The sequence below is a fragment of the Phragmites australis genome, chromosome 8, assembly GCF_958298935.1.
Source record: "Phragmites australis chromosome 8, lpPhrAust1.1, whole genome shotgun sequence".
Lineage (NCBI taxonomy): Eukaryota > Viridiplantae > Streptophyta > Magnoliopsida > Poales > Poaceae > Phragmites > Phragmites australis.
Genome location: NC_084928.1, coordinates 6075691 through 6088912, shown reverse-complemented (window position 1 = coordinate 6088912; position 13222 = coordinate 6075691). Strand labels below are relative to the sequence as shown.

General features: G+C 45.5%; 1 protein-coding gene across 4 annotated transcripts; it reads left to right on the top strand.

The window, feature by feature from the left end:
* Nucleotides 1-622: 622 nt before the first annotated feature.
* On the top strand, nucleotides 623-4594 carry LOC133926447 (triacylglycerol lipase OBL1-like). Of its 4 annotated transcripts, none has more exons than XM_062372392.1 (5): nucleotides 918-1061; nucleotides 1134-1227; nucleotides 3100-3293; nucleotides 3399-3432; nucleotides 3521-4594. In XM_062372392.1, exons 1-5 carry the CDS (start codon nucleotides 1050-1052, stop codon nucleotides 4417-4419), a joined length of 1233 nt encoding a protein of 410 aa, XP_062228376.1. In that variant the 5' UTR covers nucleotides 918-1049; the 3' UTR covers nucleotides 4420-4594. The 4 variants fall into 4 exon arrangements, with proteins under 4 accessions (XP_062228375.1, XP_062228376.1, XP_062228377.1 ...); XM_062372393.1 differs by having other exon boundaries at nucleotides 930-1061; nucleotides 1127-1227; nucleotides 3521-4593; XM_062372391.1 differs by lacking the exon at nucleotides 1134-1227 and having other exon boundaries at nucleotides 623-1061; nucleotides 3521-4591.
* Nucleotides 4595-13222: the final 8628 nt, after the last annotated feature.

Below are 13222 nucleotides of genomic sequence, written 5' to 3'. Positions count from 1 at the left end.
GATCGTGACGAGGAAAGGAGGAAACAAGATGAGTGGCCACCGGTGCAGTCGAGGGCAGACGGAGACGACAATGGGTATCGATATTTGATTGTGGCCGGAAGGGAGTGGTATCAGGTTTGTTAAGACCGATATCTGATTACGTGGGAATGAATTACGTCCGATGCTAAAATAACAAACAAGATCTAACGTAAACGGTAACGCTGTAATTGGATTAGGTTACAAATCCCTGAGCCAAACACTATCATATATGTTTATCGATACGAACGCAGCAGGAACCTGATCCTGCGTCACCAGCAGACATAGGCATGCAGTGTACCGGAGGCAAAGCAGTCAGAGGATCACCTTTCCTTAGCGTACCGACCAACATTACTTAATTCTTCGTCCTCGTTGCGTGAGAAGAACACGGCTTCCTTAGCTCTGTAGTCGGTTCCACCTTCGAGCTGGTCCTCACCGTACCTAGTACATTAGTATTAAGCAGTACCTTCCTCCTACACTACTAAATAATCTATTTATTATGATATATAATACAGACAGTTATAAATTATAATTATAAACGTCTATATCGTCGGTACAAATTATTCCTCTAGTAGTACCAGACACCAACCTATTGTTTACAACGACTAATGAGACGACCACGGCGAGCCTGCCTATATATGCACTCTCCGAGCATACACAGCTTGCCTCCTTGTGCTCTTCCTTTAGTTTGTTCATAGATTTGCTTAGCTCGTTCGTGTTGTTCGCGTCGTCGATCATGGACGGCCGAGACGACTTCTTCAGCGACTTCATGGTGCTGCGGCCGGACAAGGGCGGCCTCCGCAGCCTGCTCCACCTGCTGTGCTCCAGCAAGGTTGCCGACAACGACGCCGTCGACTGCCCCATCGGCACGGAGGTTGCCGAGCGGCGGCGGAGGTGGGCTATCGTCGTCTCGCTCGTCGCGCAGATGCTGCTGCTGTCAATCAAGAGGCCCATGGCCGCGGTCGGGAAGGCGATCGAGTACTGGATGAACATGCTTACGGACAACGGCGGTGGGGTGCTCGGGCTTATCAGGAATGTTATGCAAGGTAAATGATTTTTTTAACATAAGCATGCAAAAGGGTGCCATATATTTAATATGATGCATCGTCAGTTTATAGATTATGCTCGCTCGTGCATCTCGTGCTCCAGACAAGCTCGCCCGGCTCGGTAGCTTTGAGATGCACACATATGGACAGGTGGTGGGCATCCGAGGTATGCAGTAGGAGGGTTATGCAGCACGCCTTCATAGAATATTTTTTCCCTTTTCTTGACGTACTAATTGATCTCTGGAAAGATGGAACAAAAATATTCGTGCAGTTTTGCATTGATTTCCACCCTATATTTCCTTGAAATGGCTTTCTTCACTTGCAACTGTGTATTGTGCCAAAAAAAAAAAACAAGAGATAAGGCTTATGTTTTGTCCAAATCACGCCTGATCGTATCTCTTGTTTTCTTGTGCAATGCAGAAACGGAGCATAGTTGCATGAATTTATGCACATGTCCATTATTTGTTATGGTGTACATGTTCAAAAGTTTGGGGAATTTTTTGAAGCGTGGAATTTCATCTACACATAATGGGTGTAGATAAACATAAGTTCACAAATGAATTTCACAGAAAAGAACATGCATGAAACCTAAACGAGCACCTATTTGTGAACACAAAAAAGATAAAACTTCTCTACCCAATCCAAATGTTAACAAAAATCTGACGTACGAAGAGATTAGATGGAGAATATTTCTCTTATTCTTTTTGTCCTCTAAACAAACTTGTCTTATTAATGAACATGTTAAGCATGCAAAGTGCAATGAAGAAACTAATGTATACCTTGGTTGATCTGCGAAGATGAAAAACAAACACGAGTTGTTTACAAATAAGTTGAATAAAGACTTAAAAGGTTTTTTTTTCCTGAAAGAATAGCCCATTACAAGTAAGCACATAGTACAGTTAGTCTGAAAAGGACCGAGCTATAAAGTTCATTTTTTTTTTGGTTATATTAAACAGCGCTGCGAGATCAGCATGCCCTTTGTTAATTTGTTCTGGTTGTCCAATCCAGTGCAGGTTAAGAAGATAATTAGTATGGTTTTACAAATAAGTAAAACAACTGGCAGCATATGATTATTCATGCGTGTTACACAGCTGCAGCAGTCGTAAAAAATAATTTCTAGATTAGACATTCTGGTGTAGGGGTACCTAAGTTGTTATGGTGGAGTTAAGTATCCAAACTTTGCTGGTGAATATGCGACAAAAGTAGATCCAATAATTCTTGCCTCTAAAGGCAAGGATATTGCTAGTTTCTTAACAATATGTTGAGTTGGTTGTCATGATGCTTTAAGCAACCAAGTTGAATACTGTCATTTGCTTTCTACCGGGGGCACTAGTTGTGACAATCATTTCCATGATACACGCCTTGTCGTTATCTATTACTCCCTCTTGTTTCTTTTAGATAGTCGCTTAGGGCATATAAAGTGTCTAATGCGCGCATTTGGTTATTAATTGTATGGTAGCAAAAGTTCTTTAGAATGTAAGAAGTTGTGGTATTATCGATGTTCTTAAATCTACTAATATAATTCAAATGTGACAAATCCAAATATTTTTATGTATATTAGTGGTTAAAGTATTGTAAGGTTGGCTGCACGTATTTTAGGATGACAAGTATTTTGGATTGGAGATGTAGCTTGCTTTTAATTTAAAAATCAGAAGTCAAGCATGAGTTCATAAAAGGAGCAAGGTTGCTGTGCAGATTTTGATTACATGAAATGTTTGAGTCATTTTTGGACTTTGAAATATGTTCAACCATACTTGTTTCAAACTTTGCATTCGGTTTATTCGTGGAAGTGTGGAAAACACCCAATTCATGTGGTTTTTGAAAGTAAAACAAATGTCTAATTGTTCCGCAAGAAGTCGAAGAGTTGTCTCAAAACAGCTCTGCAACATCTGTACATGCATGCATGTTCCGGATTTATCAGCTCAAGTTCAAAGAACACTGACTCTGTTTTCCAAACTAGTACGATAATGACATTGGTTTTCAAGGAACAACTGTACTGAAACAGCAATAATTCATTGATTCCTGTCATGCATTGCAGGGAAAGTACGAACTCCGGACAGGAAATCTCCAAATTACCGGTCGTTCATCGGACTAATTGACACGAGAATTGATCTGGACAAGAATATCAAGACAGTGGATAGCAATTACCATGCAGCTCTGGGTATCATGGCCGCAAAAGTAGCCTACGAGAACGAGCTCGTCATCAAAAGCGTTGTCGAAAACCATTGGCAGGTGTGAAAACTGCAGTAAAAATTTTATAATCTGTTTAAAAGTGAGCACTGTGTTCATGCTGTTAGAATCTCACCTCTCCTCCAACGCTCGTGATTCTGCATGCAGATGACATTCTTGGAGTTCTTCAACTGTTGGAATGGTACGATCAGTAGTTCATTCAGTTGCATTGCACAATTAATTAATGCATGGTATGTTTGGTTACACGTACGCGTTCATGTGCTTCCCAGAATTCAGGGGCGATTACACCACCCAGGCCTTCATGCTCGCGGACAAGGCGGCGGATGCGGACCTCGCCGTGATCGCGTTCCGCGGCACGCAGCCGTTCGACGCGGAGCAGTGGTGCACGGACGTGGACTTCTCGTGGTACGAGATCCCCGGGGTGGGCAAGGTCCACGGCGGCTTCATGAGGGCGCTCGGGCTGCAGAAGAACACCGGGTGGCCGGCGGAGGCCACCGAGCACGAGCGGGCGCCGGGCGCCGGGGCCGGGAGCGAGACGCGGCGGTTCGCGTACTACGCCATACGCGATAATCTGCGTGCGTTCCTGGCCGCGAACCCGCGCGCCAGGTTCGTCGTGACGGGCCACAGCCTCGGTGGCGCCCTGGCCGTGCTGTTCCCGACCGTGCTGGCGCTGCACACCGAGGACGCGCTGCTAAGCCGGCTGGCGGGCGTGTACACGTACGGGCAGCCCCGTGTCGGCGACTCCCAGCTCGGGAAATTCATGGCGGGGTACCTGGACAAGCCGAGGCGGTACTTCCGGTTCGTGTACTGCAACGACGTCGTGCCGAGGGTGCCGTACGACGACGCCGCTCTCCTGTTCAAGCACTTCGGGCGGTGCCTCTACTTCGACAGCCTCTACAGGGTGCGGGCGATGGCGGAAGAGCCGAACAAGAACTACTTCTCGCCGCTGTTCGTGGTGCCCAAGTACGCGAACGCGGCGTGGGAGCTCGTCCGGGGCCTCCTCATCGGGTACGTGGACGGGCCGGAGTACGCAGAAGGGTGGGTGATGAGGGCCGCCAGGGCCGTCGGGCTCTTGCTCCCCGGCCTGCCGCCGCACTCGCCGCAGGACTACGTGAACGCCACCAGGCTCGGCGCCGCTTCGCTTGAGCTGATACTCCGTAACCAATAGCTAGCTCCCTAGTCGGTCAATCAGCGCCTGTGAAAAATTCGTGGAAAATACACGAGCAGAATTGCTTGTACGAAAGGAAAACGTCAGCTTAATTAATCTCAGGTACATGCATCGATCAAAACGAGTGTTATCAATGTCGTGCCGTGGGTCCTTGGATCGTTGACGCCTCTGTTAATATGCCGATGATTGGTGAGAGTTCTAGTTCGAGGGCAGTACTGAACATTTAAGCGAAGCAATGTACAGCAGATAAGACTGGACATCGACAGTGACAGTCGCGGACACAGCCTTCGCTTAGTGCACAATCTTCGGTTGCCTGCTCCTGCAAGACTCGTTGCCTTGTTGGAGACTTGGAGTAGCAACCGTGTAAGGGCACAAAAAAATTGCCAGAATAGACAAGGCCGGGCCATGGTAGCCTAGGTGAGATTATTAATTGGATCGGTGAGGGTGACGTGAGGGCGACCGGGACCTGCTTGCCGCCGGAGGCAACAGAGGGGCGGCAATGGTGGAGGGTTCGGTATTGGCCCAGGCGACGGTGCTCCTAACCGAATGTTTCGGTTCGGTGCCGGCGCCGATGGCAACCACGAATCTGCACGGACACCTGGGGGCGGCTTTGGTGGCCGTGGGTCCTTTGGTGGTCGCGGCTCCAATCCTTAAGGAACTGGCTTCGGTTTGCAACGCTCGGGTCGTGGGCCGTCGCATCGGGAGGCAGGGGAACCGCATTCGCGGGCGCGGTCAAAGCCCACCTCACGCATGGTAATGCCCATGCCAATTCCGGGAGTTTTTATTTTTATATTTTCTAACATTAATATTTAAATAAATAGATTTTGATGGAAAGATTTATATAAATAAACACTTACCGTTATTTGTAAGAGTTGTAGCCTTTTTAGAGGATGACTAATATGCCACGGTAGTACGGGTACCTCTTACCGCACTCTCAGAGGGTGGTTAGGCCCCACACTCCCCTTATCGTCCTCTAAGAGGCTGGTTAGCGCCCCTGCCAGTGGTGGTTAACCCACTTTGCGTGCCCGCTCCTCACAGCCCTCTGAGAAGGTAGTTAGCGCCCCTACTGCCCTCTCAGGAGGTAGTTAGCCAAGTTTTATTATAAAAATAACAAAAATCCTAAAAGTTATCTAAGATAAAAATAATAAAATTTCCAAAAAAATATTAAAATAAAGATAGAATAAATACATGTAAGTGAAATGAAAAACCACACTAAATGTTAGATAGAATATGTACATGAGATGAGCGAAATTTAAACAGTACTAATAGCATGAACGTCATACTCGCACGGTTCACCATAGTTCAATGGACGGACGACGCACCGCCTACTTGCTTGAATTCCTGTTAGATCCACGAGGGCCCTACAGCCACTTGATGATATAAGACTGTGCGCCTTTCGGTTTGTCTCTGTTGTGCGACCACGACGAGAACTACTGGCTTACGAAGACGCCGCTCATCTTCGACATCTACGTCGAGGATTACTCACCCCACCAAGTGATGAGGTAGTTCGGACGCTTCCAAGCGTTTCCCCTCATCAACGTTCGCACGGTTCCGCCCCACATTCACAGATAACTAAAATCAAATACATAATCCATAGCATGCTTAATCTCATTTTTAGTCTATCTAACATGGTTGATTTGCAGGTATACACATAAGGGCCAATCGGATGGTAACCTATGGGTAGATCGTTTGGCGCCATACATCTCAGCGTGGGATAGTGCCCTTGAGGATGTCATCGAGGAGCCTCGTCCTTTCGCCGACCTTGGCTTCGAAGAGTACCAGCGGTGGTACGTCCTGTATACACATACACGGGTCACCTACACCCTAGGTAATATCCGGCCACACGTCGCTTCGTCTATGGAGGCCAACCCGGGCTATTGGGACGAGGACGTTGTATTAGTGGTATGTTTAATTAACATATCTTTTTGTCATTGTATAATCCCATATGAGCCGCTATGAACTGAAGTTCTCATTTCATGTCTGTTTCAACAGGCGATATCCATAGGGACGCGGCTGGAGCCATGAGACGTCTCAGGCAAGGGATTCAGCTTGGTACAACGGATGTAGCAGGTTTTCGACTAGACTGCTCGAGCCCTGAAGCTTACCTCATGCCGATTCACCGCAGACGTCGTTGATGCTCCTTCTAGGTTAGGTGGGGTCCACACAGAGTCGTCCAGGATGTCTGATGTGCAACGACTTCCACCGGGACCGACATCCACACCGCAACCTCAACCATAGCCTCCAGGACCGATAAAAATAGGTACGCATTTTTCATATGCATTGCGTTTAGCGATATCCTTTTGTTATTGATGCATTAATTTCAAAAAATATATTAGGTGCACCTACACACTTATCAGTGCTGGCAACTAGACCATGGCCAGTGTTGATACCTTCACTGTTCACAGGCCTCTCAGGTAATGGGCGCCGATATACTGCTACATTTAATATATTTAATAGTATATCTAATGTAATCATCCTTCCGTAGGTTACTACGGTGATGAAGTCGGGATGTCTTCATCTGTACCTCCACCGTTCGCACCTCCACCATTTGTACCCTACTTAGGCACTCAAGTCTGGCCATCTATAGCTGCCCCTATATACCATACAGGTACAACATTGTATTTTTACTAATACATCCATTTCCCCATTTACTGTATCTAATACATTCATCCGTTCACATGCCTCTCTAGTGATTATGCATGGCGACAATGGCACCAACGCAGTCATCTTACTCGAGTCAGGAGGATGAGTCTGGGTCAAACCCCCTGTTCAACCTCGTGAGGGACTTCTTTGGGGGCACACCGGGCTACAACGTCATCACGCAGTCCTAGTTGACCACTACTTCACTATCGATGCAACAGACCAAGGAGGAGGCCTCGACTCCTGTGATTGCTACGAGGCCTACCAGAAGGTTTTCCACTGGACAACCTGACCTATTCTAGGGGTCACGTGAGGGCGAACCAATGGCAGCGGTGACGGGACCATGATGGTGGGAACAGCCAATGACAACGGGGGAGGCAGTAGTATGATTTTATCTTTGCTTTCGTAACTTAGATGTTTGTTTCATGATGTATGTTCGATTCACAAAGTAGTCTTATATATTCGAATGTGTCTACTTTCTTTGTACTACATGTGACCGCATGCTAGTGTCTTTTTAGATTAATGAAATCACCTTTTATGAGTGATGTGACCGCACACTGTCACCTTTTATGAGTGATGTGACTGCATGCTGCAACCTTTTATGAGCGATGTGACTACATGCTGCCAACTACTCCATGTCCACTGACCCCTCACTTCAGGAAGGCATCCAATGCATTCACTATATGCCAACTGCTTACCGCCAAAGGTATGCCAATGCCCGAATGCCATTGTCGACAGACATGCAGTGTTTGGTGTTCATTTGACTTGGATTTATTCGGTCGGCGGTACTTCTGTTGTTCAAACATAGATGCGCTTTCCAAAGAGAGCGAATCTTTTCAGGTAATCACTCCTAGAAAACACAACTTTCTGTTCACTTCTTGTACTAACACATTTCCTCCGCAGGCAACAAATGGCATCCAGCCACCAACAGGAGTGTGTGCATTTCACCAGTGGATCGATGACTTCATATCCCCCGAAGGACCAGGAATGAGTAGATCAAAGGAAGAAGTGGGATGAGGACGAGCTGAACTGGAGGCGTTAGAAAGAAACCTGCTCACAAGCTTGTAAGAAAGAAGCATCAAGTGCCGAGGATTGACTCTGGTGCGACTTCACTGTAGGCCGGCTATTTACTTTCACTAAGGTGTGTTAACATGTTATGTTTACATTTTGTATCGACCATTATACCTAACGCCAAAAAAATTGTAACTTTCCTATGTGTGTGTCGTATGACAATGTAACTGTGTTATGTAACCGTACTCGAATGAATTATCATCGGCCGTTATTCTACAAACCTTTTTTACCTCACACATTCGTATCTCCCTTCGATGATATGCCTTCATCAGCTACATGACGAATGTCATATACAACACATCTAGTCTTACATATTTGTACATGTCTACTTTCTATGTATTAGAAGTTCAGACAGTAGTGTCATTAATGCATTTCTTAATCCCATGTGACATCACTGTACTAGCTTCTCAGAGTGAAGTCACCTCTCGCTGCCACCTTTTCAAGGAGATACGACCCCTCGCTATCTTTTCAGACTGAAAAAGCTGCTCACAACCACCTTTTTAGACCGATGTGATCACACGCTGCCAACTACTCATAGTCCAGTGACAACTCGCTACAAGAAGGTATCCAATGCATGCACTATCTCTAAATTACATACCTACACTCGGTGCATATACCATTGATCCCTGCTTATAAAAGGCAAGGTCGAGGCAACAAGAAGGTCATGACATCGCAGTTTTCTAAAACACCACTACCATCTGATACCTAATACCAAACCATGGCTGCCTCATCAAGCAAACATTTCTCGTGGACATCCAATTTCTCAATGATAGCTCTACAGACTATGAGGGAGACCCAGGCAAAAGGTGATGATGTGTTCAAGGAGGAGAACTTGAATAAAGTGTTATCGAAATGGCAGATCATGACCTGATGTCCCTGTTTCACCACGGAGGAATGGCAGCAAACGGTAAGCTATGTGACCTCCATGGATCTAAAGATACACTTGTTAGAGTGCCGTTAGAGATATATCAGGGTGTGCGAACTAGCCGACATAGTAAAGTGTTTTAGCAAGCGAGCACATAAGATATTTATACACCCTTAGTAGTACGAGGAGCACATTAAGGTACGTGCATCGTTATTACATGTCCCAATTAATTGTTATGTAGCACTTCTAAGAGACATTTATATTTTCATATGCTCTTTTTTATACTAGGTATTCCCTCGTAATGAAGAGTTGTTGAACAAACCCATCAGGAATTTTTTAGGGCTGCATCTACTCTTCGGTGATGGTTGTGCACCTGTACATAACTGGAGATGCAGAGGTGGTCATTCGAACCTTCATGCCGTTGTGAAAGAGGCGGTGGTTCAAGCTGCTGTGAAAGAGATGGTCGTTCGACAACAACCACAAGAGGACGTGCTTCTACCACTTCCGCCACAACCGAAGGAGTTGGTTCGCAAAGGATCATCTTAGTGACTAACCGATCAATCAACTAATCACACAGCTGAGCTAATAAACATGCATCGGACACGTACTGTTGTTGGAGGCCCTCCCGAGGTGCCAGATCTGGTAGAAGAAGAGTGCACCCTTGTGGTGCACATCGTCGATGAAGAGTTTCCATGCCTTGACCTGCTCCTATGTCCAGATGCCGAGGTTCTCCCGGTACCCCCGCACGATGACAGACACATCCGTGGCCTCCGAGATGAGCAGACCACCCCTGGTGGCGCGTTGTGAGACACCACCACGTGCGGCTGTGGCACATTCCCGTAGGAGCAGCACCGCGTCAGCAGCACCAGCACCACCTGGTGGGACAGCTCGAACCGCCCCATCTTCTACGGCATCAGCGGCGGGATCACCTCATTCACCTCCTGTGCCCCATCTTAATTTTGACCTCTTTGCAATGGATCATGGCAATCGCTACCTAGCTTAGCTTTGCTTCATTGTGTTTCTTGCTTGCAACTTGCGAGTAAGCTCTTGGTAAATGCAACTTTATATGTCTTTGCGTACGCATGGTCTATGTTAGACGTTCATTTTTTCTACTTGATACTTATCTATTCGTTGATTCTCTCATTTATCTTAGGATTTTTTTCACCTACCTCTTTAGTATGAATCTCAACGCAAATAAACGATTATAATAAGTTATACGTCTGCGTGGGCTAATGGAATTTTCCACTCTGTAAGCTCTGGTTCTTCTGCAAGAGGGTAGGCATAAGAGGAGTATGCATAGGTGTAGGAGTGTGCCCTTCTGCCATCTTCGCATTCCTTTTTTGCCATGTCCTTCGTCATCCTCTCTGTCATACAGGTGGTTTCCATCGTGCAAAAACATTAGTCATGGCACCGCAAGAGGGTAGGCATCGAAGGAGTATGCATAGGTGTAGGAGTGTGCCCTTCTACCATCTTTGCATTCCTTTTTTGCCATGTCATTTGTCATCCTCTCCATCATACAGGTGGTCTCCATCATGCTGAAACATCAGTCGTGACAGGGTGCCAGTCGTGTTTTCTTGCCGTACCAACTGCAGTGTGGAGGGAGTGCGAGGCTACTCTTTTCCCCCTTCCTGCTACAGTATCAGAGAGGCAAAACCGAGGACGACTTCATTTTCCACCGATCATCCGCCAGCTCCCTCTCCCTCCAACGCCCTCATCGGCGTCCGGGGGAGGGAGGTCACTGGATCTGTGCTAGTGACACTCTAGACATCGGATCTCCACCTCAAGCGCCCAGATAAATCACGCCGGTGAGTCCTCACCTCCTAGATAATATTGGCTCTTCCCTTTGGCGTCCTGTCTGCCATCGGAGGAGGAGGGGGAGATGGGATTTTGCCACTTGGAATGTTGATTAGCTACTATTAGCGCTAGGTTTCTAGTTTTAGCTAGTATTAGCTCTAGGTTTCCCATGGTTGGGTGTCCATATGGGGATTTTGTCCCTCACTTGGCTTCTCCGGTGCCGACGTTGGCGATGACGTCTTCTACGACGAGGATTTGGGAAGGTATAGTATGTGTTCATCGTGTGTTTGCAGGGGATACTCTACATCCCCTTCATGTTTTTGTGCTTTCGGGTCGCCAGTGTTGTTTCGGCGATGTCTGACCTGTCTTCGGGTCACCAGACTTTGCTCTGGCAACTGATGATCTAATCTTCTTCGATTGAGCTCGATGATGTGCCTACCGATATTCGTTCAGCGTGCTACATGCGCCCTAGCTAATCCTAGGGCGTTGGACCTTGCAGCATCTTCCAGAGTTTGGGGCTTGTCGTCTAGCTCAGCCGGTGGACCGATCTCCTACGTCGTCGGTTACTTCAATTGCGTCCCTGCAGCAGAGCGAGGTGATCTACGGAGAAAGAAGAAGAAGTCCCTAGTTGAATTCGAATGTATTTTGTTCTCCAGGGTTTGTTCTGTAAAATAGGGATGTATTGTTCACCAGCTTTAATATAAATTCAACCTCTTCGGGGAAAAAACTATTGTGCGGAGGCGCCGACTGCGACTCTTGTAGACTTTGTACTCTAGCGCCAATTAGTATGAGTAAATAGCATCTTCAACATCATGTGGTCTTAACAGGTGGTTCGAGCACATGAATGGTTCCACACCTATTATCTTTTTGGATGAGTCTTATTTTCAGTGCTCCTACAAATTTGATATGACTAAACAAAATACCTTAATATTCAGCTATTTTCGCCTAAAAACATTTGAATGCATATATTTGATTCGTGAAGTCAATAAGTACATCTAACTATTGATTTACACCAATACTACTTCATAGATTGTAATAACCCATGTGCTGATGTGTTAGGATTAGCCCCCACATGTGTTAGGATCAGCTTATAGACTCAAGTGGTCTAACCATTTTACACAAAATGACGACGATGAGTAAAAGATTTAAAATTAGAATATGTGTTTATCAATTGTACATATCGAAGAGTAGAATATAGATTTTATATATGTTCAAACCTCTCAAGGATAATAACAATACATCATATGCTACATTGATTAATATCAGGAAAAGATAACTACAATGTGGTGTGTCTAGATCTACTTCTATGAATCTTGATGAGTTCTCTCTTATTCTAAATCCTGAAGTTCTTATCGAATTAATCTGATCATAGCTTAAATCTGCTATGGATCTCAATAAGTTATGTCTGCTTCTATTCAACTTCGTCTTCCTTCTGTTTGGTTCTCTGACTTGTCTATTTCGTCCTCTCTACCATATTTTTCTCTAACCTCTTGCCCCTCTTTCTACTACTACCTTCTCTCCTTATATAATCTGAGCCAATGATGTATATACTCGAAGTCTTAAGTGTAACCTTCTTGAATTATGTTATCTGATGGTTTTTTTATCCATAAATACTTTCCGTGTATTAACTAAAATTTAAAATAGTTAACAGCAACCCGAAACAACCAGCGCAAACCAAAGCTTATTTGTAGCTGCAGAGAATATATCATCTCCCAAAACTAAAATCATATTGACATATTCTATCGAACTCGCTTTCCAAAAGATGCAGTCAACCTCCTGATCTCTTCTGACCAGGCAGAGTTGACCATATTAGCTCACTATTTTTTGATAAAGTACTATATTAGCTCACTTTACTTACCAGCGAGCACACTGACTTTAGACTATCGGTCAGTGCCTATGGGGCATGAGCAATAACTGAATCAAGCTTTGGTTAGTTTCCCCCCATATTTTTCTCGGTTGTGGATAAGCGTATTACCCAAACGCTTCATGTATCTGTATGACATTGCGCAACAATGGATGCTTTCAACAATTCGTGTTGCAAGAATGCTGAAATGTGGATTGAGGCAGAAGCTGCGACAAAGGAAGCTGAATTTTGACGAGCGGAAGCTGTGACAAAGGAAATCGTAATGCCATTGCCTGGTAATTTTGCCGCTTCTTTCTTTGGCTACACCAATGTCGACGTCCCATTCAGAACCAGCTGGTTGCGGTGTTTTGCCAAGTTGAAATTTTTTAGTCGTGTTTGAGCAAATGGGCAAAATCAAACTAAAGTGCGAAGGTACATTGAACGTGATTCTTTCGGGTGCTTGAACTCGCGCTCTTTCTTTACGTCTTCGTGGTAGCAATGCAATGGCCAAATGGCCAATTTAATTTCTCTACGTACGCGAAGCAAGAGCTGAAGCTTTAAGCTTTTCAATGGCGACCTCGATCGGAGAT

Bases quoted from the DNA above. Each gene is read 5' to 3' on its own strand.
- LOC133926447 (XM_062372391.1), top strand. From the start codon at position 752: ATGGACGGCCGAGACGACTTCTTCAGCGACTTCATGGTGCTGCGGCCG. The intron at 3,294-3,398 runs GTGTGAAAACTG...TTCTGCATGCAG, and splicing joins TTGTCGAAAACCATTGGCAG to ATGACATTCTTGGAGTTCTT. The intron at 3,433-3,520 runs GTACGATCAGTA...TGTGCTTCCCAG, and splicing joins GTTCTTCAACTGTTGGAATG to AATTCAGGGGCGATTACACC.